This window comes from Haliotis cracherodii, unplaced genomic scaffold (genome assembly GCF_022045235.1).
Source record: "Haliotis cracherodii isolate W230 unplaced genomic scaffold, xgHalCrac1.p SCAF_16, whole genome shotgun sequence".
In the NCBI taxonomy this organism is placed as follows: domain Eukaryota; kingdom Metazoa; phylum Mollusca; class Gastropoda; order Lepetellida; family Haliotidae; genus Haliotis; species Haliotis cracherodii.
Window position 1 is genome coordinate 3612253 of NW_027266271.1, and position 24779 is coordinate 3637031.

Sequence of the window (24779 nt, forward strand, 5' to 3'; positions counted from 1 at the left end):
ATTCGTTGAATGGCGACTTCTACGTTGGATTGTTCTCTTTGAAATAGCGTAACAACTTCAAAAATGTTTGGATGGCTCTTCCTGGCAAGTTTGTTGAGATTCCACCCCTCGACATTATTGTTAGTGCGATGCCCTTGGTTACCAAAATGGTTCCAGATCTCAGGTCCGAATTGGCGTCCTTCCACCCACGTTGTCGTGACGTTGTCCATGAAGGCTGCAACCTTGGGACCCGCGGGACTGTCAGCGATGGCTTGGAGCCAGACGTCATCGACCTTGTCCAAGGGAAGCAGAGGCATGGCTGCGGCTCTTCTCACCAGTCGTTGCACTTCATCATCGTTCTTGTAGTCCGTAGCCAGACCTTCCTTCTGTACTCGACGCCAATGCACTGGGTGAAGTGAAAATAACAGTCCCTGATCAAAGTGTTGGGAAAGGCACTCCGTACAGCTGTGTGGGCAGCGATTTCAAAGTCTAACTGGAAAGTTCTTGGATTGAAGTAACAATTCTGCTGTTGAGCCATTAGACGTTCAAATGTCCTGGTGTAGGTATCTTTGGACTTGTTCGGGAGCAGACAGTACACAAGCGGGAACATGTGGCCTTGGAATTCAGCATGCAGTGTGTAGATCTGCTCAAACAGTCATGAAGCCGAGGAGAAGGTGCCATCACCAAACACTTCATCTGCTGCACACAGGTGCTCAATGTCCTTGCTTGTGGTGAAGATGAGAATGTCGTTGTCGATGCGATGAAGGAAGTGTTCTCCTGCTTCGGTCAATGTCCACTATCTTTCAAGATGAATCTCAGGTCGGGTGGCAGGAAGTTTAGGAAGGGTCTTGTGGCGTTGTCGGTAGAGAATGGTCTTCAGGGATGCAAAGGAAGGAATTTCCTTAAGCAGGTCGTCTGGAACTACGTCGTGGTGGCGGCGAAGTCTGGAAATCTCATCCCCGTATATGGTTGGAATCAGCGTTGTGTCCGTCTTAGCACGGTGGATGAGCTTGGACTTGAAAGATTCCACTTCCACCTCATATGGGATAGGTTGGTGGGTATGGTTTACCTGCAATTAAATAATTGCATTTTAACTAATATTAACTATAAACAAATACATACATGTGACAAATACCTGTGGTATCTAAAAATTAGTAATAATAATAAGTAAAATAAATAACTGAATAGTTTGTTAAGCAAAGTCTTTTGATTCTACGTCTTTAAGATTATTATCATCATGATCATGTGCATTATTTTTTTACCTGCAAAGCTGCTTGAAGAATGCCGTTTTCAGTGATCACCGATGCTCTGCATGCAGCAAAAACGCAGTTCCAATACTTCTTCTCACGGACCGTTTTCTTACAACGAAACTTGAATCCCTCATAAAACAAGTGCTGACCACCTCACAGAGTATCAACCATGGTCACTCGAACTTGTGCGTTAGCCATTTTGACCATAGATAAATAAGTTGCACTCTTTATATATACCATCATATACATACTGTATGTATTCTTAAGAAACGACTCTCCTCTAAACTCATCGGTATCATAACCCATATCAACTAAGAAACTAATTGTTTGTTCAATTAAGAAACTGATCATCTCTTCTCCTGTTTTTAAACAAGTATTATTTTTTACGAAACGACTCTCTAGTAAATCTCCTCTCCTCTCCTCTGTTTGAACAGCACGGGCGCTAATCTTAACTACGGTAATCCGGTGTTTTTATAGCAATTACTCATTTCTCGCTTTCGTAGGACAAATACCCCAACTTGGGTTTTCGCTTTACTGATACTAGGGAAAATTGGATTTTCGCTAACCAGGCACGACACCGATGCTAATAAGTGGTGCTATTTGCTGTTTGACAGGATTAAGGTAAGGTTGGATTAAGGTAAGGATTATAAGTATCATTCCACTGTGGATGGGGAGGGGGGAGTCGCATTGATCTTGAGTCGCAATTTAGGCTAGGGGTCAGCAGTCATATAAGACCCAATAATTTCAAAGGAAGAGAATATATGGATCTCAACTTCCTTATTATGAGGAACACAACGTTTTGGAGTATGGCACGGGCATAGGGCCCCTGTCGAGTAGTAAGAAGTCAGCACAATAGGGTTAATGTTCTTGGCATCGCAAACCATGATGTAAACACAAATAGCCTCGAAGCCAGCCAAAGTGCTGGCAGTTCCAGACAAAATACAGTGCAATCCAGCAATCAGCCTTACAGTATCTAAAAGTTACGAAGACAACATGGTGTTTGTGTACCGAAGAATTGGCCACCGGATTACCGTAGTTAAGATTAGCGCCCGTGCTGTTCAAACAGAGAGGAGAGGAGATTTACTAGAGAGTCGTTTCGTAAAATATAATACTTGTTTAAAAACAGGAGAAGAGATGATCAGTTTCTTAATTGAACAAACAATTAGTTTCTTAGTTGATATGGGTTATGATACCGATGAGTTTAGAGGAGAGTCGTTTCTTAAGAATACATACAGTATGTATATGATGGTATATATAAAGAGTGCAACTTATTTATCTATGGTCAAAATGGCTAACGCACAAGTTCGAGTGACCATGGTTGATACTCTGTGAGGTGGTCAGTAAACAAGCGTATAGTCAACAAAGTCATCTATATCCCCCGCCCATTTTAACACGTTATGGTCCCACCAAACCAGGTAACTGACCCAACATTTCTCTTAGCCCATGTCAAAATAGTTGCAATGGAAATTCTAAAATAAACATTTCTAAAACTCCTTAATATCAAATGGCACCAGTTTAGTATGTGCTTTATTTATATACATGCAGTGTTTGGTAAGGAAATATTTAACAGTTTATTTGTTATACTCCATAAGTGAACCCACCCTATATTAAAACTTCAATCCAACTTGTTGCCATGGAAACGTAAAAAATAAAAATTTATAAAATTCCTAAATAGTAAAAGGCACCAGTTCAGTATGTTCCTGGTAGACATGCAAATTTTTGTAAAAAAAGTATTTCACGTTTTTTGAGTTACGCTCCGGAAACGAACATCACCCTTTTGTTAACATGGAAACGTAAAAAACAAAAATTCCTAAATAGCAAAAGGCACCAGTTCAGCATGAGTCTGATAGACATGTAAAGTTTTGTTAGAAAGTATTGAATGGGTTTTGAGTTATGCTCCGGAAATGAACTCTACCCTATAGAACCTAAGTCCAACTAGTTGCTAAAAATTTCTAAAATTCCTAAACAGCAAAAGGCACCACTTCAGTATGTGACTGATAGATTTGCCAAGTTTTGATCAAATACACTGAACGGAGAGACAGACAGACAGACAGACTGGCTGATCGCTATATCGATAAAATGTGTCTGATTGGATGCAGTCCTGTCATATCCATATGCATCATGATGACTGATGATGCCAGAGGTCCTGCACATCTGTGGTAATGAGGTCCACCTGGCACCGCACAGCAATGTAATGTCCAAGTTCTGCATTGTAACACAGATCTGCATCATGTCAGTAATACAAGGTATGGCCCGGTACTGTCTGTCAATAACTAGGTTTGCACTAAGGTGGCTTCTGAAATCCTGATATACCTTGGAAAACAGTCTGAATTCCACCTGCCTGTTGTCTTGATAAGTTTATCTTCAATGTTTACTATGGCTGCCGTCATAGCCTCCTCATTTAAGAATTGAAAGTCAGTTTGGATGGTTCACACAGTTTAACCAGCGCTTTTAAATCATTCACACTTCAATGAACTCATCCAAACTGACGTTCAATTCTTATAATTTCATACTTTGTAGCTTACTGGTCTCGCTGAATAATATTGTAACAATGTTTGCTTAAATTTGAAGTCCTCTGGTTTCGCTGAAGAACATTACAACAATGTTACTTTATCGGTATTTGCCGGCTCTTGGTCACATATGTTTCCCCACTCATACTCAGTTACGCAAAGAAAAATAGTTCTTTGATTATATACAACATAATCTAGAAATATGTCAACATAATTTCATTCTCTGAACAAATTTACAAACAATAATTGGGATAATCAAATCTTAAAAATAGGTTACAGGAAGTTGAACAAAAATATAAACATCACCTCGATGCGTCGCGACGAGGTGAGGTCAATTTTAAAGCGCGGATTTATACATGACGTCACATAAGTTTGTAAAGAGGTGTATTTCAAGTCGAATGGGAGCATGAGGATGTAATTTATAATTTATACTTACTGCTGTTGAAAATGATGTTCATGGAGCAGTTATGGAAAACACCCCGACGTGTGAACACTCTCATGGCACTAGCAAATTGGGAATATCACCGATTTATGAATGTGTTGCTTGTGTTTTGATAATCGCAAACCTATTCGGATGATGCGGAATGGACTGGTGGGGGTTGAACCGAGTGCTCTGAAACTTGTGTGTTTTTGTGTTAATTTTCAACGTCAGGGTGTGTTATATTTGGAGTTTGGGATTTGTCGTGTGTGCTGTAATACTATCCTTGGCTGGTGTTTCTTGTCACTTGAGATGGACCTACTGTATGACCTGATGCCAGCTTCATTACTGTGCCACCGCTTCTCGGCCTAGAATGCACGGAGATGGTCGGTCAACTCAGAAACTGGAATAGTAGATTTCTAATTACGTCTACGGATATTTTCTCGACTCCGATGACCAATCGATAAAACAGGTAGGCAAGTTTTTGTTTTTTTTAAATTTAAGTTTCTTTCCTTACCTTTTTATGTTTTATGGTTTCTCAAAATCTTAGATTTTTTCCCCGATACGATAGTAAATTGGATTTTAGTTTGGGATTGATCAGGAGCAGTCGCCTTTGCTCTGTCAGCAGCCACATCTGAGCAGGGTACGATATTGTTTTCATTGGAGCAAGATTCCTGTCATTTCCGAAAACAAGGTGAACAGAGGGATGACAAATCATTCAAATACATTCGCGGGAAGGCACCACTTGTTAAGGTGTGGTGTTCTGGACAGCAGCACGTAGCTCACGGGCGGCATACACAAATGTGTGCGGAGGGGAACTCTGTCGCTAGCCTTGTCACTTTTTAGTCATGCTTGGTAGAGAGCAGCCACGTTGTAGCCACAATTGTAGTATTTGTTAAGTCAAATGAGGACTTTAATAAAACCAAATAAGGGTTTTTCATAGTCAAATAAGGACTAAAACATTGTCAAATAAGGACAAATCGTGGTAAGTAGTGATTTTAGAAAACGTTTCTGAAATCGTGGGTTAATTCAAATATGGTGTAAATTTGAATTTCAGTTATTAAACAGACATTAACTTTAAGTTTTGTTGATTTATTTTTTAAGACTCCCACTGCGTATCAAAATGGTAGCAGAGCATGGTTACCATACCAATTGACCAACATGTTGGTGTGATTTGAACAGACAGTTTAGTTTCATTGTACATAGTTTCGATGTAGCATAGTCAACTGGAAATTGGTTGTATGATAAAGCATAGGTGGTAATTTGTGGTGTTTATCCAACAACTGTTACCATGGTATTTATACACTGCTTGTTTACCCGTGTACATTAGCATTAGGTATTATGTTGAATTTTTATTAGAAAATTTGATCACGTGTTAGCTTACAAACATGTCCCATACTAGTGTAATCTCTCCCATAAAGGGGAAAATGGACAAATCAGAGCTTACACTTGATACAATTGGGGACATACCTCTGCCTGAGTCTGATGGTATTTCAAACAAAATAGATTATGAATCTACAATGAACTCTCTGAAGTGGCAAAAAATGATAGTTAAATCAGCATTCACAAAATTAAAAAATGCTTTGGAGAAGCTAGTTGATCAAGAATATATTCCATCACGAATGGAAGTTCAGGAAGCTATAGACAAATTAAACAGTTGCCAGCTAAAGGCTTTAGAAGTAATTGTGAACCTGTTAGAATTGTTTGAAGCTGTTGGTGATAAAAACAATATGGTCAAGGTCACATAGGAAGGTGAACTATTAGAAGAGGTAGGTACTAAAGCTCAAGATGATGCACAGGACTATCTTATAAATAGGTCTGATGCTACTTCCAAATATTGTCTATCACAAATGTTTAATTCTGAAAAAAGGTAGAAGTGAAAGATGTTCCTGTAGAAAACGCTTCTTGTCATACAAAATCAATCGGTGGGCAATCAGGTTATCAAGTAGAACCACATCATGAACCAGTTCAGATGGTGAGGCAGAATTCAGATAGTTGTTACAATCGTAGGGCACCTACACTTTCACACAGTTATGATATTGGCAAAGACATGTGGAAACAATTGAAGCGTGTGTCTATCCCTGTCTTTACTGGAGATGTCAAATCATATGAAGCCTGGAAGGCTGCATTTATTGCTTGTATCGACAAAGCACCTGCCACACCAGACTATAAGCTGCGCCAGTATGTTAGTGGCGATGCAATGAAGGTCATTCAAGACTTAGGTCACAGCGCAGCAGCCTGTGGTGTAGCTCTTGAGAGACTGGAACGTAAATTTGGAGGCATGAGACGTCATATTGCTCTCCAATTGGAAGAAATTTCATCCTTCAAGCCAGTGTGACCTGGTAATGCAAAGGACTTTGAACGGTTTGCTGATATGCTGGATGTAGTGGTTGTAAACCTAAGGCAGTCTGATAGGTTAGAAGAGTTAGGCAATGGATCTTTGTATGTACAGATTCTGAAGAAAATGACGGAATCCATGATCAGTCAATACCAAAGATGGATATTTGAAACTCAACGACAGGAGTCAGTTGAAGCATTACGTGAATGGGTTTTAATGGAAGCAGAATTCCAGATCATTGCTTCAGAAACCATCAATGGGTTAGCTGTTAAAGGAAAGACAATGTACCATAAAGGTCCAAAAAAATCCAGGTCTTTCTTTGGGAAAAAACAGTCTGAAAGAGATCACAGATGTCAGTTATGTCGCATTGTGACATGTAGGAAATTTAAATCAATGACAGTTCCCAGGAGATGGGAAACTGTCAAGCAGTTAAACCTTTGCTTCCGTTGTTTTGGTTTCAGTCACTATGGCAGAACCTGTAGACGCAACACCAAGCTTGGTATTGATAACTGTCCTGCTTTACATAATCAGTTACTTCATTCAAAAAGAAGTGTAGCTTATAGTAACAGTGACAATACTCAAACATCACAGCAAGTTGTAACGAGTACAGAACATGAAGTTCCAAAGGTCACACAGGTCGTCCACAAAATCTGGTAAGTCTACTCTCCTTTCACTTCGGATTGTACCTGTTGTTATTAAAAATGGCCCAAACAGAATTGTTGTAAATGCATTGTTGGACGATGCAAGCACACAAACCTACATTAATAAAGATGTAGCTTCACAGAGGGGGTTAGTAGGTAAAATGCAAGATGTCTCTGTCAATGTCCTAAATGGACAAAGTGAGAAATTTCAGACCACAGCTGTCCGATTTGGTCTCGAAAGTATGGATGGATCAGTTGATGTGACAATGTCTGCGTTAACTACTACTCGTGTCACCGGTCAAATGCAAGTTGTCAATTGGCAAAAACAATGCAAGCGGTGGTCACATTTGCAACATATTCAGTTCCCAAAGGTGAAGGCCCCTCACATTGTAGATTTACTCATTGGAATGACATCGATCTTAAGAGGATGTTCCAGGTTGTGATGGAGAACCAATAGCCAGTCTTCCTGACAATTACAACATGGCCTATAAACGTCTCTGTAATACAGAGAAGAAGTTGTCAAAAGACAAAGCTGTAGCTGAAGCTTATGATAAGACTATTTCAGACTACCTTGCAAAGGGTTATATTCGGATTGTAACTGCAAATAAAGATAACTCTTGCAGTCAGTGGTTCTTACCACACTTTCCTGTAGTACGACCAGATAGAAGTACAACCAAAGTCAGGGTTGTGTTTGATGCTTCAGCGAAATGTCAGGGTATTTCATTGAATGATATCATACACCAGGGTCCGAAACTGCAGGGTGATTTGTTTGAGATACTTCCTCGATTCCGACAAAATAGCTTTGGTTTGTGACATTGCTGAAATGTATTTACAAATAGGAATTCCATCCAAAGACCGTACATACTTTAGGTTCTTGTGGAGATCATTAACGCAATCAGAAATACCACAGATATATGAATTCCAGAGAGTGGTCTTTAGCATGAATGCTTCTCCTTTTCTGGCACAATACATTTCTAGGGAAAATGCAAGGAGGTTTGAGCATCTCTTCCCAAAAGCTGCAAACACTGTTTGTAACTCCACATCCATGGATGATGGTATGGATTCCGTTCCAGAAGTGGATGATGGTATCGAATTGTAAAAACAACTTACAGCCGTGTGGGGAAAACGGGGATGCGATCCAGAAAATGGTTATCAAATTCTCCAGAGGTTCTCAGACACATACCAGTTGAAGATAGAGCATCCGAGGTCAACTTGACACAGGATGAGTTACCGTCAGCAAAAACACTAGGTCTTGTCTGGCTAGCTCAAGATAATGGTTTCTGCTTTCGCAGTCCTAGCGTAGGAGAGAACTTGATACTTACCAAGAGAGGGTTTCTTAGAGAGATTGCAAAATTGTTTGATCCCCTTGGTTTTCTTGCTCCATTTCACATCAGGGCAAAAATTACCATGCAGAAACTGTGGTTATCAGGCATGGACTGGGATGAAGTGGTTGAGCATGATCTGAAAAAGGAAGCATCACAATGGCTCACAGAGAGAAGTCAGTTAGATGGATTACAGTTTCCGAGGTGTTTACAATTGAACCTTGATGATAGAACAACAAAACTACATGTATTTGTTGACATATGGTGCAGTCTTGTATTCTGTCAATACCAATGAAAATGGTGACAATTCAAGCCAGCTGGTAGCAGCTAAAAGTCGGGTTGCTCCTTTGAAGTGTGTAACCATCCCTCGACTTGAGTTAATGGCAGCTGTGTTAGGAGTTCGGTTGATGTTGGCTGTTTCACATGCCCTTGAAATTAGTATTTCCTCTTCAGTACTGTGGACTGATAGTCTTAATGTGCTATGTTGGATCAAAAATCACAGCCGTTATTTCAAGTCATTTGTAGCCAACAGTGTTGCTTTTATACAGGAGAAAACTGATACCTCTCAATGGAAGCATGTTCCATCAGAACTAAATGCTGCAGATATTATCACCAGAGGAACATCAGTTCAGAAATTGTCCACTGCATCTTGGAAATATGGACCAGAATTTCTGCAGTGTGATGAAAGCAAATGGCCTGAACAAACTGTGAATGTCAGGACATTGCATGAATCTGAAATGAAAAAGAAAGATACAAAACAATCTGTATCCCTAGTGACATTTTCTGATTCAGTTTGGTTACTGGAACCTACAAGATTTTTCGATTGGAAAAGGCTTACACACATTACAGCATGGGTGTACAGATTTCTCAACAATGCTTCTGTTAAATCAGATGAAAGACGGCTGGGTTTCTTAACCAAAGAAGAAATTGCTGATGCTGAAAAGCATATAATTTGTAATGCACAAAAAGATGCATTCTCAAAAGATTATTTGGCGATAGCAAATGAAAGCATGTTTCCAAAGGTAGCAAACTCATTAATCTTCATCCTGTTCTGGATGATGATGGTCTCCTTAGTTCTGGTGGTAGACTCAAACATGCAGATTATTTGCCGTTCCAAACAAAATTCCCTATTATTCTGCCTATAAAACACTGGGTAACTAAGTTGATTGTTAAGAAGCATCATGAAGATGGCAATCATGTTCTTGGAACAAATCAAGTGCTTGCTGTTTTATCCTCCCGTTTTTGGTTAATTGCCGGTCATGAAGAGATTTGTGAATGGGAAAGAGAGTGTTCACATTGTCGTCGACAAAAGGCAAAGCCAGCAGCTCAAATAATGGCACCACTCCAAAAGATTCGTTTGAGGTACTCTCTTAGAGCTTTTGAGCAGGCAGGTGGTGACTATGCTTGGCCATTTCTAACGAATCAGGGACGTGGAAAATCGAGACAAAAACTTTATTTGTGCCTCTTCACTTGCTTAGCAACACGAGCAGTACATTTGGAGATGTCATATGCTCTGGACAGTGATTCGTTTCTTAATGCATTCTACAGAATGGCGAGTAGATGAGGGCTACCCAAGGAAATCCTATCGGATAATGGTACAAATTTTGTTGGGAGCTACAAATGAGCTGAAGCAACTTGTTGCTAAACTAGATACAGATACTTTGAAGTCATCTCTGGCTATTAGAGGGGTGATCTGGAAATTTAATCCTCCTCATGCTCCAAACTTTGGTGGAGTGTTTGAATCAATGGTTCAGGCTGCCAAGCGAGCTATATATGCCATTCTTGGATGAGGAATTGATGACATCGTTTGTTGGTGCTGAAGGACTTATAAATTCCCGCCCTTTGACATATCAAAGTGCTCACCCAAAGGATGAAGTGCCTTTGACGCCAAACCATTTTCTACATGGTCAAATGGGTGGAATCTTTGCTCCAAATTCTGTAGATGTTACACCTTTTAATCCAAGCAGGAGATGGAGAAGAGTACAGGAACTCGTACGTCATGTCTGGAAAGGCTGGATGAAGGAATGGTTGCCTTCACTTCAGACAAGAAAGAAATGGTTTTCACCCAGCCGGGATCTACAAGTGGAAGACGTGGTTATCATCATATCACCAGAAGCACCTCGGGGAAGTTGGAAGCTCGGGATCATCACGAGGACATATCCAGGCACAGATGGTCATGTGAGAGTTGTGGACATTAAAACAGACAAAACTATAATAACAAGACCAGTCACAAAAGTTTGTCCTCTGGTATGGACACAAAGCGACAGACGGGAACGAAAGACAGAAAAGGATGAAGAGGATGGGATGAACAATACAGAGGATGGAACAGAAGAGGATGAAGAAATCAAAAGAAAACGGATATAGCAGAGAAACAAAGACACAAATGAGTGAAAAGGACATATTCTGATTACTGACATTTACAGGAAAATGTTTGTGCTTTTCAAGGACTTGAGATTTCATTTGTGATTGTGCGATGAAAAAGTGTTTCTTTATCAGGATGAACTTTAATTGAACTTTGAATTGTTTATTTTTCAGAAAATTGTGTTATGATGATCATTGTAGAATTATGATAGACATTGGACTATCGTAGTGGGAGGAAATGAACAGAAGGATGACAAATCATTAAAAAACATTTGCGGGAACGCACCACTTAAGCTTGTTAAGGTGTGGTGTTCTGGACAGCAGCACATGGCACACGGGCGGCATGCGCAAATGTGTGCGGAGGACTTTAATAAAACCAAATAAGGGTTTTTCATAGTCAAATAAGGACTAACACATTGTCAAATAAGGACAAATCGTGGTAAGTAGTGATTTTAGAAAACGTTTCTGAAATCGTGGGTTAATTCAAATATGGTGTAAATTTGAGTTTCAGTTATTAAACAGATATTAACTTTAAGTTTTGTTGAGTTATTTTTTAAGACTTCCACTGTGTATCACAAGGCATCAAAGTCAATATCGCCCAACAAATCAAATTCGTTCACCTCAGTAATTTTACAGAATTAATTTTCTTCACTTGCGTTATTAGTATTGAAAAATAGCCATTACATATTCAAATCATCGCAAGGACAATCCATTTTGTTTCATCTTAAACAAATTAATGATATACGTAATACATTTGTGGATATGTATAACTTATTTCAAGATATCTTGAATTGAATTTAAGATATCTTGAATTATTTCTAATATGATTATGTACAATAGGATTGTAATTCTTATCTTAAACATGTTAAATACATTTAGAGATATGACGAAATATTTTGTTGATATCACAGTAACATTTTAAGATATCAGTGATTGTATTTTGGATAACAGAAATCAATTCAAGATATCTTTAATTATTCTATGATATCTTAAAAACATTGATATCTTTAAACAGAATACTGATATCTTTAAAACAATTGAAGATATCAGTAATTCCGTAATAAATGTGAAAATGGCTTGCCATATTCCTGCGCTACACTTACTTCGATTGCGAAAACACAGGATAACTGACAAACTATTTTTTAGATTAACATTATACCATAGCACATGCATACAAGACTAGTTTCTTTGGTGTTAGGGGATTCTCATATTAACACTAACTACCATATTTTTTTTAGTATAGTGCACACTTTTAAAAAAAAACAACACAGCTGTGTAGAAGGGGGTGCGTATTATACACGAAGTAATGAGTTTTGATGTTTTTTCCCCATGGAAAGATATTACCGTGAGCATGTAACACTGGAAATACCTTGTCAACAAATCCATACTGAAGTACGCAAAATCATCATGTAATTACACTGTCTGGCTACAAAAAGTGTTCTTTGTATATCTGGACTTATGTATGTAACTTATTTCATTAATTTTATTCAAAATTCCTTTTAATATTGTTTTAATTAATTTCAGTGAAATCGTGTGTGAAGCGATCGGAAGATCGCACAACTCATCGTTATTAACATCAACCACGGTCAGATTATCGCTACTGATGCCTTGAAACGAACAATAGTTGACAGAGAATGGATACATATATCCTAAATGCCATACTTTGACTCGTTAAAAGTCATATTTGTTAAAGTTTCACAATTCTATGTCAACGCGTAGTTCTCGCGATCACGCAATCACGTGAGCCTTGACGGTGACTGGTCAGACTGGTTCCATCTGAAAAATAATAACTGGCTTCGCTTAGGTTTATTATTATTTAAAATATGTTTAGTAAAAGCTGCAACTAAATTAACAAGATATTGGGATATATTATTCCTGCTAAAAAAAAACAGTTTCAGATACAATTATTGCTGATCCTTGCATTAAAATCCTGTAAAGTTATATCATTGGGTGTGTCTTGACCGAATCACCGGTAGATTCCAAGAAAACGTGTGTACAGCTGATTGCTTTTTCCAGCTTAGTTTACGAGAAAATGCACAAGGTAATCTTAATCCCTAGATGTAAAACAATGCCTAGCAGAACAAAAAATACAATTTAAACGGTAAATAAACATGTCTGGTGATTTTTTTGTCAAAATTTCAAATTTGTACTGACCAAGTTTCTCATCACCCGTTCATTTACCGGAATTCGTTGAAGGGGTAGATCTACGGTATAATTCTTTTCTGCACTTGACATTCGATTTAAGCACATTTGATTCAAAATACTGAATCCGCTAGAGGGGGGTGCGCATTATACATGGGTGCGCACTATACTCAAGAAAATACGGTACCACTATAACTATAACATTGAAACCTGTGGTTGAGCATCAACCTTAACCAGACACAAATTACATGCCCAAGTATTAGGAGCAACTACCCGCATATAGTGCCGCATGTACAGTGAGTGAGCATCACCGGAATGAGAAGCTGCTTGACTGAGCATTAGTCATTACTGACACCCATCGGGTGCAGTCGAGTATATGACCTACGTTTCTGATCATCAAAAGAACACATAAATATGTACACCAATGAATGATGGGGGAAATATCCCCAGAAACATTATGGATATTTAACTGCCACAATGATCAGAAATAACTGTGTTATTAACTGAGGATACCCCTAACATGAAGCAGATGGTTATGAACAAAATTACAATGACAAACATGTAGGACAATCGCTATTATTCCAGCGAGCACAAATAATGACTTGCAGCGTACCTGCTAACATTTATGACAATCTACTTGGCATGCTACACATAGCTTTTTGAACGTGAGCTATGGTATTCTGGGAGGTACCATACATAACAGTCTGAGGACCAATGTCCGTCCAATGGTTCTGATATAGGTGGGATCTGCCTCTAATAACTCCCTGTGTAGTTGACAGCAATCCAATACTGCCTGCTGGAATGACTATATTCGGTACCAGATTGTTAGCCTAGTCTCGATGGTCCCATGAAGTAGGTAGCAACTGTGTGGATAAAGGGAATGTCACAGGAATGGCGGAAGAGGAGCGGCTTGGAGAATGAGCGACCGGCAGAGACAAACCTCTACAAGAAGGAGAGGGAGATGGATGCTCTTCATGGCAATGGTGATCAAAGGGTCAATGAGGAGAGAAGTAATAATCAGTGAGAGGATGAAGCATAAGGATAACCACGCCAGGGAGGACATGATTCCAAGTGTGAGGGTTAGCTCTCCTAGCCACCTGGGCAGGGGTCCGGAAAATTTATAATCCCAATCAGACATTTGCATCTAGGCCACGTCCCCTTCAAATAGTGTATTTTAGTACGACTTTTCACACACATTACAAGTTGTTACGTTCAGTGTTCCCTCGTTATTGCACACTTCAATATTTTGCTAACTCAGTTATAGCAACACCGGAAATACCAGTCAATAAATCCGAACTGAAGTATGCAATTTAATCCTATTATTATGATATCTGGTAATAAAAAAATTGTTCATTGTTTATCTAGACTAATGTTTGCAATATATTTTATCAATTATATCAAAAATTGAATTCCCTTATTATAATATTGTTTACAATAATTTCGGCGAAATTGTATGCGAAATGATCGGTAGATAGCACAACTCACCGTTACTTACAGCAACCACAGTCAGATTACCGCTATTGACGTCTTGAAAAAAACCTTAGTTGCAAGGGAATGGATACACATATCATAAATGCCTTACCATTACTCGCTAAAAGTCATATTTGAGGCAGTTCGACATTAAATGTCAACATAATCGAAATAAATGTAGTGCGGGAAGTCCCTATGGTGACTGGTCAAAATCATTCCATACGTCAAAAAATATCCTGCATACCATCTGTACCAAAGTGCTACGCTTATGGTTCTTATAATTTTAAGTATATATGGTGGAAGCTGCAACTAAAATAACATGATATTGGAATATATTATTCCTGATAAAAAAAATAATTTATATCAAATTTCATACTCTTATTGACAAAGTTTGTTATACAGTCGTGCCTCGTTTATACGGACACTTGCGTCATGTCACAATTTGTCCGTATAAACGAATTTCCGTATAACTGAAACCAGCTTATTACTGGAAGAGTTACTTCCCTTCAATTATGCAACTCATGACAGATGACAGAGCAAACAGATGCATCCACTCAATCGTTATTCAAGACATACACGTTCTCACGAATCAAAGGATCACCACCAGCGGAAGTGTATTGTCCGCGTAAGTGAGACAATTTTGTGTGTATTTCAGTGTTTTGTGTATGAAAATGACCATCCGGTTCCGGAAACTGAGTTTCCATATATACGGGTAAATTTATACAGTAATTATTTCATTTTGAATGAAAATAGTCCGGGAACCGAGGTTTCCGGATATCTGAAGTCCGTATAAGCGGGGCATGACTGTACCTGTTTATTTACCTGAATTTGCTGAAGGGATACGATAATGCTCATCAATTATTTGGACCCTGTTTGTTTTTTAAAATGTCTGGACAGAAAAATTTAGATGTCCAGTAAACAACATTTTAAACCAGACATTTGAGATTCCCAATCAGACATGTCCGGCGCATATGACCTGTTTCCGGACCCCTGCACGTGGGTTGTCTGCATAATCACTGTACCAAAAGGGATCTTAAGCACGTCTTAAGTCCAGTCAATGATGATAATCATCAACTGGCACAATCTCGATGAAGTAACTGTGTAACTGGAGGACACGGAGCTACCAAGTAGAAGAACATTCAGACAAGTCTGTACAGGAACTATCATCTGAGTCATGTTAAACAGGAGTGATACATGAAGAATCCGCAGTGACCTTGCAAAAGAAGGTAAATCCTGAGAGAGTTGATCTCGAGAGATCGTGAGGTTAGCAATCTTTCGTGGAGCGATTGTGTGATTGTGTGTAAATACATTTTGAAGGAATCTTCCGTTAGATGTTCACACTTTGAACAACACTTTTCAACACTCCACCAGCCACAGCAGTTACAACATAAGTCATGATGGTCAGACTTGGAAAAAGTATGCCTAAACCTCCGACAGGGAATTTTCTTTGTTCATCCTCCCTCAGAAAGTAACATAAATCTATATGATGTTGTCTCAAATCATCAAAAGGCACCAGTTCAACACTAGACTGATCTGCATAGAAAGTGTCAACAAGAAATATTAAACAGTTTAGGAGTTCTGCTCTGGAAATGTAAACGGGCAGCTGGACATGCTGATCACTATATTCCCCCCATTTTTTAAAACAAGGGGATAATAAGGATCCAAAACATGATCCCAATTGAATTTTGGTCCAAGTGATGTGGCTAATTGTAAACAACACGCAGCCACGTTACCTGCTTTGGCTATAGTCTGTTTCATAATCAATAATTATATTTAGTGAATAAAACATTTACAGCTGATTATTATTCCTGCTGACTATTTTACTTGAAATATGACATTGTTATTGTAAATAAATAATAACACTAAATAATAAACATCTCCAGGGGAGTACAATAAATTGATGGTATTAACAACGCGTGTGGTCTGACGTGACGTTGATTAATGAATAATTTGCATACTCGTATATGCAAGGGGCCAACGTATGGTTCTCAGTAGGAAGTGACAACTTGGTGACGATGGCTTGCGGTATATACAGTTTTACTTTATACATGTAGATATATACATACAAAACGCACTATGTGCCAGGTCAGCACATAGTGGTTGTGGTTGTTGTCTAGGTGCACTGGAGCACCCAGCCTAACCCTAGCTACGCTAAGGGTAAGACCTTTCTTTAATAATTTAGTAATAAATATAAATGTAAACAGTAAATCATCAGTGACATACTTGCACATCTCGTTCAGGATGGCAGACGGTTGATGTACACAAAAATTGGGATTAACAAATAGGATTAGCATCTTATAAATAACAGCAATTAAGTGTTTCAAGGCATATAGATGCCATGGCTCCAGGGTAATGAGCCTTTGCAATTAAATGTTCTTCAGACGATGGGTGTCGTAAATCAGTTGCTTTGACAGTATCTGGAAGCCATGGATTCAAAACAACAGTTTGTCAAAGCTTATTGTATACTGTTCATAACGGAAACAAAATGTTTTCTGACGTTACTGGTACCATCTCTTTACCTTTGATAAAATATTTATTTATCATTTCAATTTATCAGGCAGTTTAATAAAATCCAAAGATCTGCATTTAAATGAAGTGATTGCACTTTATATATTCATACAAATAAAAATTAATTCCAGCTTGTATTTTCTTCACATGAAAGCTTTCATAATGTTTGCAATATACACAGAAGTGAATATATTACAGGGACCTACATTAATAACTGTTCAGGTAGGAGACAAACCTGTGACACCAGTTCTTCTTCCCCCTTGTCAAACATCTTAGACAAAGCTTCTGCGGCCAATGCGATCATGTCTCTTCTCACTTTCATTGCAAGCTTCATGGCACCAATGCAATCTGTGGCGGCCATACTCCGTATGCAGAGCTGACATTAGAACAAAAACACAAGAAGAAAGACATTTAAGGAAATCCTATATGACTTCTTATATGCTTAATGAATGAACTAGGAATATGTTTGCATTACATGCAAGGATAACAAAGACTTCTGGTTTAAAAATCTCAATGCTTCTATCAAACCCTTTTTGAAGAGTGTGTTGCTAGCCATGCATCTGCAGTCTCTTATATTACGTAAGACATGTTCAATTTTCTAAATATCAAAACCTTCAGAAGTTTATGTTCCTCAAAAAGGAAATCCTGCGAGTTTCTTGGCATACAACCACCAATAACGGCCATTGTTGACTTGAGGCACTTCCTTGAGTGGCATGCATTCCAACGGTTTCTATATAATGTTATCATTTTTTCTTCATTTGACCATAAATTTGTATCATAGTTATATTTTAGCATTGTTTTGTTTGTCAACAATATCGAACAATAGTTATAATTGTTAACAATTCAAAGAATACTACCTCTGTTACATCTTTGCCATAAATCCTGTATTTTGGCTTCAGTCACACTAACTAAAATTTTCAGATTTTCAACAGACATCCTCTTCACTATCAATCACACAACTAGTTGTTCCCAAATAGGATCGTAACCAATCAAGCTATAACGTATGCAATGGCGGGAATCTTCACTTCTTGTCACATCTAACTACTAGAGGTAGATGAATTGGGGAGGTGGGAGGGAGCACTTCGGATGTATTGTAATAGAGGTAGTATTCTTAGAATTATTAACAATGATAACTATTGTTTGATAATTCTTGCGAATCCTCTACCTCTATTACATCTTTGCCAGAAAATATCAGAGGAACCCGGTGGGATCTGCCTCTAGTACATTGTAACTCCCTGTGTAATTGACAGTATTCTCTCCTGGAAACCATTATTCTCTGATTCCAATCGTAACCCGAGATAATTTCCATCTGAAATTCCCCCTGAGGATTACCATTATATTTCCTGATCTTGATGATAATAATATAGTCATTTCTGGTCTATTTTTACCCAATGGCGTCATATCATGTTAAATTTGGATTTGTGACACTAATACCAGTGCTGATGTCACTTCCAGTGCTGACGTCACTTTCGGTTTGTCACATCCTTTATCGGATAATGACGTCTCTCAAGGTCTCTTTCTACCAAAGATGTCATTTCCTAATTAGGTACTTCCGGTTATGATATCACTTCTAGTGATGATGTCACTTCCTGTCACTGAAGGCAGTTAATACCCTAATCCATCCTACACCTAATAGACAGGATAAACAAGGGTGTACTCACCCTCTGATGCTGCTGGTGTCAGATCCTGGCCCCCCTCCCCACCCTCTCACACATTCTATTTCGATAGAAGGGGGAGGAAACTATTGGTGGATGATAGTTTGTGCCGCAACGATGTGGAAATATATGCCCTGTAGGTCCGGCTGGACGTCTCACAAGTAAAAGCTGGTGGAGTTGTTCTGTGAGGCCCACTGACAGCTAGACACCACTTGTTCTACTGAGACTGATGTCCATGAAGCGAGACTCATGGCTAAGGCTCTTATCTCATAAGCTGAGCAGGATCCCAAACATGGTGTGGAATTCTGTGCTTGTGTGTAACTCTCTGTAACCGTAGTTTTAAGCCATCCAGCTATTGTAACCTTGGTGATGTCTTTGTTGGATTGAGTCTTGCAAGATATAAAAAGTCTCCTTCGATGGCGTCCATGAGGGTCTGTAGCCGAGAGATAGAGTTTTAGAGCTCTGATGGGACATAAAAGTCTGTCTTGGTGATCCACTGTTGGTCAAAAAGCAGGAATGGTAAAGTATCTATGACCTAACAGTCCCATTGTAGCAGACTGATTCTTGGCTACAATGTCTGGGAGCGATCTTAGAGTGACTGTGGTCCATTGTTGATCATGAGTGAGACTAGAATAGTCCAAGGCATGGGGTTCTGAAACTCTTGCTGCTGTTGCCATGGCTAGAAGGAGTAAGGTGGCCTTAGCCATGGGCTTGGAAGGTTCTGTTAAAAGTGTCGATAGTACTACAGATAGCCGGGGAAGATACAAGGTGTGCGAACATCTTCGAGTAGTAAGGATCTCATTAGTCTGTTTAGAATGGGATGGTTTCTGATTGAGAGTCTGTCATGCTGTAGAAAAGAATGAAGAGCCGATCTGTAACATTCTATCGTCCCATGTCGGAATTTATTGTCCTGACGTAGATGTATTAGAAAATCTGCTACCATTGGGATAGATATAGCATTAATTTCAATCTCTTGTCGTCTTCTCCACTGGACAAACTTGTCCCATCTGTTGTCATATAAAAGGGAGGATGAAGGTCTCCATGATCTTGCCACACCTTCTGAGGCAAGCTCAGAGTACCTGGATGTCTGCATCTTTTGCGTGATAACTTCCAGGCGGTTAGATGTAGGCTGGGCAGATTGTCACGGAAAATGCTGGACCTCGGTTGTCTTTGCAGATCTCGACGGAGAGGTAATTGGATGGGTTCTTCCAGCAGTAGTCTTAGAAGTCTGGGGAACCACGCCCTGCTGGGCCAGATTGGTGCTATCAGGATTATCATGCAATCCGTCTCCTCCACCTTATGGATGACCTTGTCTAGGAGGGACCAAGGTGGGAATGAGTAAGCAAATAGACCCGTCCAGTCCATCGATAGTGAGTCGATCTGGTGAGCTCTTGGGTTGGGTACTGGACTGACATAGACCGGAAGTTGACGATTCAGGCAGGTGGCAAACAGATCTTGGTGAGGTGTGTCCCATAACGTAGTTATCCAAACAAAGATCTGGGGATGTAAGGTCCATTCTGTTGCAACTATTCTCCTCTGGCAGGAAAGGCTGTCTGCAAGGATGTTCAATTTCCTGGGTAAATGTCTCACTTTCATCCAGCAATTGATGTAGTCTGCCAAGGCAAACAATCGTGTAGTCTCCGTCATCAGGGAGCTGGATTTGGTTCCTCCTTGTTTCTGGATGTAAGCCACTACTGTGGTGTTGTCCGTGGCTGTGAGGATGGATCATTGAGATAGACGTATCTTTCATGCTAGGATGGCGTAATAGATGGCCTTCATTTCCTTGCAGTTGATATGAAGGTTCTTCTCTTATGTGCCCCAAGATCCCTGTACCGTGAAATTGTCCATATGAACTCCCCATCCCGAATCTGACGTGTCTGTGAATAGATGGTGTTTGGGCATAGGATAAGTCAGAGGGATGCCCTTCATCACATGTTCTCTGTGAGTTCACAAATGCAGGTCTCGTACTACTTTGGTAGGTGACTGAGTCTTGAATTCTTCCTTCCTCTGGAGGTCATATCCTGTAGAGACGTTTAGTTGCCTAGAAGAGACATCCACCATCTCAGTGACTTGCTGGGTTGACATGATAGTGATTGAATCATTGTGATGGTCTTGATGAATCGATCCTCTGGTGGGCAAAGATATTCATTGTTTAATTGGAATCTTGCTCTGATGTATATGATGTCTTGAACCGGAGTAGTCTCAGACTTGGAAGGATTGACTAGGATAAGGTGGGCCTAGAATATCATGTTCTGGTGTAGCTGAGCTTTCTCTTGGTCTACAGCCAGGTAATCGTCCAGGTATCCATGGATTCAAACCAGCTGGGGATGGGCAAACCTGATGACTGGCGCTGTAATCCTGGTGAATAGCCAAAGGGCTATCTATATTGCGAATGGTGAGACATGGAACTCGTAACATCGACCATTGATTGTGAAGCATGGATATTTGCGTGATGATGGGTGTATTGGCATGTGAAGAGAGGCATCCTGTGGATCGAGGATCTGGAATTTTGGCGGAGGTACCAGGAATTTTGTGTTCAGGATCTTTAGGTTGATTATCATTCTCAAGTCGGTCATATTCTTCTTTGGGACTAGGAATACCGGAGAACAAAAGCCCTGGGTGTTGTTGGTCTCAGCTTGTGTCTGAATGGCTCACTTCTTTAGAATCTTCCTGACGACCAGATCTGCTGCCGCTAGCTTGGCTCTGACTAGATGAAATCTGCATCCGACGGCTTGGGTCTTCAAGATAGGATATTTCTTGAAGTGCAGCTTGTATCTGTCAATTAATCAGTCAGGCAAAGTTTGCTTCCAATTTTCGGCTTATGACCACCTCTCACTGGTCCCGGAGTCGGTATTATGGTGATAGACGGTAGGAGTAAATCTCAATCCATAGACATAACCAGGTCGAAAGGGTCTATAATGTTGGCGTGGGTGGCAGGGAAGTCAGAATCTGCGTTTGCCTTTTTCCACTAGATCTAGATCACGGTGATAGGATCCTTGTTTCTTATAGTCTGACTGGCGCTTCCCGGAGGGGAAAAACTTCTTCTTAGGAGGCTGTTTGTAAGATGAGTCTTACTGGTCCCAGGAATGCTTCTGGGGGTGGGAATTTCCATGAGCCTTGGCAGCTAGGCTGATAGTTGGTGCTTGGAATCATTCGTATCTTGTCTGACTTCATGTATTTCTTGTCCCAAAATCCTGTTGAATGTTGTGGGAGCTGATATGGGCTGTGACATGATCAATTTCTTGGTTTGGTTAGAAACATCTATAGAACGAACCTGAGCTAGAAGTTGATGACGCTGCAGGCATAGTAGCTGTTAAGACATCTAGACTTTGGTGGAGAGTAAGTCTTCCTGCATTTTTGCAATAGTATCTAGTAGGCTGTGAATGAGTCCGACTTGATAGTCATGGGCATATCTCTGCTAATGCCTTCATATGATGTCTGTAATGGTTGAATGATGTGTCTGATTCCAGTGACATAATAATAATCATGGTAGTCTGCCACGTAATCCCTGTGTGGTTCATCCGCTGCCAGTTTCCAGGAATTCCGGTATGATTAACATCCATGCAGCTTGTGATGGCTGCCCGTGAGTAACAGGTCCCGTACGGTGATCCTCCTCTCGTTCAGTATAAAGGTTGGCTGGACGGTCCCGTGTGGTCCGTGTGGCTGGCTTGAGTGACGTCTGCTTATGAAGATCATACGGTAGGTGGATTAGCCATGGAGTCCGTGCTGTAGTTGTACGGTGTCCTAACAGTCGGCTGGGTTGCTGGCTGGTTGGCCAGCTGGGTTATCCTAGCATCAATGTGGTGGCCGTAAGGTGTCTTAACGGTTGGCTGTGTGGACGGCCGGTTGGACAGTGTCATGTGGTCCATGCAGCAACCATACAGTGTCTTGACTGGGACCCAAGAGACAATCTAGCTGTCCGTTTATCACGGTAAGGAAAAGCCTGCAGGCTTATACCCGGTTGGTCAGTCAGCAGGCTGTACGGCTGATGGGTTGGTTGTACTGGCTAGTTAGTTGTCTGGATGGTACGGTCCACTGGGGTAGGCCCTTTGGTCGTAGCAGATGGCTGTGCCCATGTGGTCACTTGACCTGGGGACTCTTCTTAGCCAGAGCTGCTTGCTTAATCTTCTTCATTTCTTTGTTGATTTGTGAGAACTTCGTCTCAAACATTGTCTTCATCATATCTTGTTGCTGTTGGAAGAGATCATGTATAATGCTCATAGAGAGTGTAGGAGATGCTTCTGCTGGCGGTCGACTTTGGGTAGAGGGAGGAGGCGCTGGGGAACAGTGTCAGTAGCCATGATACCCTCTACTTTCTTCTTAACCACTTCCCGCCTCTCAGCCTTCATGATAGCCTCAGCCTTCTGGAAGGCCTTCTTTGAAGTATGGGCGCACTGCTCACACCTAACCTCTTCAGTACATACAGTACCTCTGTACCTCATGCAGTTAAGATGAGGATCTCCCGTGATCATGAATCGACCACGCTTCTTGCAGCCGGGAGTAGAGTAGACTCCATTACGACCTCACAGCAACACTAAACACCAGCTTATACTCACATGTGTGCAATCGTCACTCCAGTAAGCAGCCTTATTAAGATCTACTTACTGTGTCTGTTTTATAGAAACAGAATTCAAATAATAGCAACTATTAGAATAATCTTAGATTAATGTGACTAAATACCAGGTGTCAGATCGTTACAACTATATAATAGGTGTTGACTCTAGCACACACAAGGAAGAAGTTCCTGCCATTCCTTTGATTGGTTACGATGCTATTTGGTAACAACTAGTTGTGTGATTGACAGTAAAGAGGACATCAGTTGAAAATCTTAAACTTTTAGTTAGTGTGACTAAAGCCAAATACAGGAATTATGGAAAACATGCACGTATTGAATATAAAGTCTTAAATTAACTTTGATGTATGGTAGGAATTTAAGTAAATGTAATGGCATTCCATGGAAGAATATGACTCGAAAATTCAATAAATAGTACTGTTATGTGATGTCCGGGTACTACCTCGATGGAAAAAAGTGGAAAGGGAGTACTGAGACATGTTTTTTTTAAATTAATCAATTAAAGATAGTCACATTTTAACATATAATACTTTATCTTTAGTATACATAGTGACATATAAATAATTATTACTTAATGCATGATTTATGAAATAAAATGGAAATTAAATCTTTATTTGCGTATATATCATAAAGGAATTATATTTAGATGTCTAAATTCAACCTATTCATAAAATAAAGTAGATTTTCTTTGAAAACATTCTTAATAGTCTGTGTGTCATTATCTATTATTGCATTTTAATTTTATGGATTTTTTAAATGTGTATAGAATCTTTCCTATTTATTTCGATATACTAACATATTTTACCATATTTAGTAGGGTTGGGAATTGGACCAAAAAGTGTATTGCGATATATTGCAATATTATTGCAATATATTGGGAAATAATTTCTACCAAGAGAAAAGCTTTTTCTTCATATCCCTTTGACAAATATTAATATGAAAGCTGCAATGTTAACAATTTGGTCAAAATTATGAACCAATTTTAATAAATTGTACTATTATTTTTATCTACAATCAAATAAAGAGTATGAAGCATTCGTTTTGTCTTTGTTTTGATTTAATAAGGTAAGACTATACATCATGGCATATACATGTCAGTCACAATTTGAATAATGAGGTAAAAACCGATAGGCCAAAAATGTATCGTGATACGTATCGTGATGAATTTGTATTGCAATATACCGGTATACCAATAAAACCGCACATCCCAAATATTTAGTAATTGTGAGCCAACTTAACGTAAACCTTTGTTTGAAATCAAAAAAAGTACGTTGAAGCAGTAACCACTAGCTGTGTTTTATGTTATTCCTCAAACTAGACTCTGTGATAAAATGATACAAAAAGTGGGAATGGAATATCAAAAAGAGGAATAGGATCAACACGCTCACTGGGTTACACAAATTTCAAAGATTGGGTATGGTCGTGCCAAAATAGACTCATTATAGTGTTGGTCATACATGTATGTCAGGTATATCAAGACACATATACATGTATCTATCATATATAGATAACTGTAGTATTTACATTTGCATCTTACATTTATATGAATTACCTAACATGATTATATTGCAGCATATGTATGTTGTGTGCGAGATACAGCTGAAACACTACT

The 24779-nt window shown here is 39.5% G+C and overlaps 1 protein-coding gene and 1 pseudogene across 2 annotated transcripts in view; both read right to left on the minus strand.

Moving 5' to 3' along the window:
- Nucleotides 1-24779, minus strand: part of LOC139463733 (dnaJ homolog subfamily C member 13-like) — a 510967-nt gene that overhangs the window by 25271 nt on the left and 460917 nt on the right. For both annotated transcript variants that reach the window (XM_071244983.1, XM_071244982.1), the window contains one exon: nt 17175-17315. In XM_071244983.1, coding sequence (XP_071101084.1) covers nt 17175-17315 — 141 coding nt within the window. The remainder of the gene's footprint in view (nt 1-17174; nt 17316-24779) is intronic.
- LOC139464096 (uncharacterized) lies at nt 776-1535 on the minus strand (annotated as a pseudogene).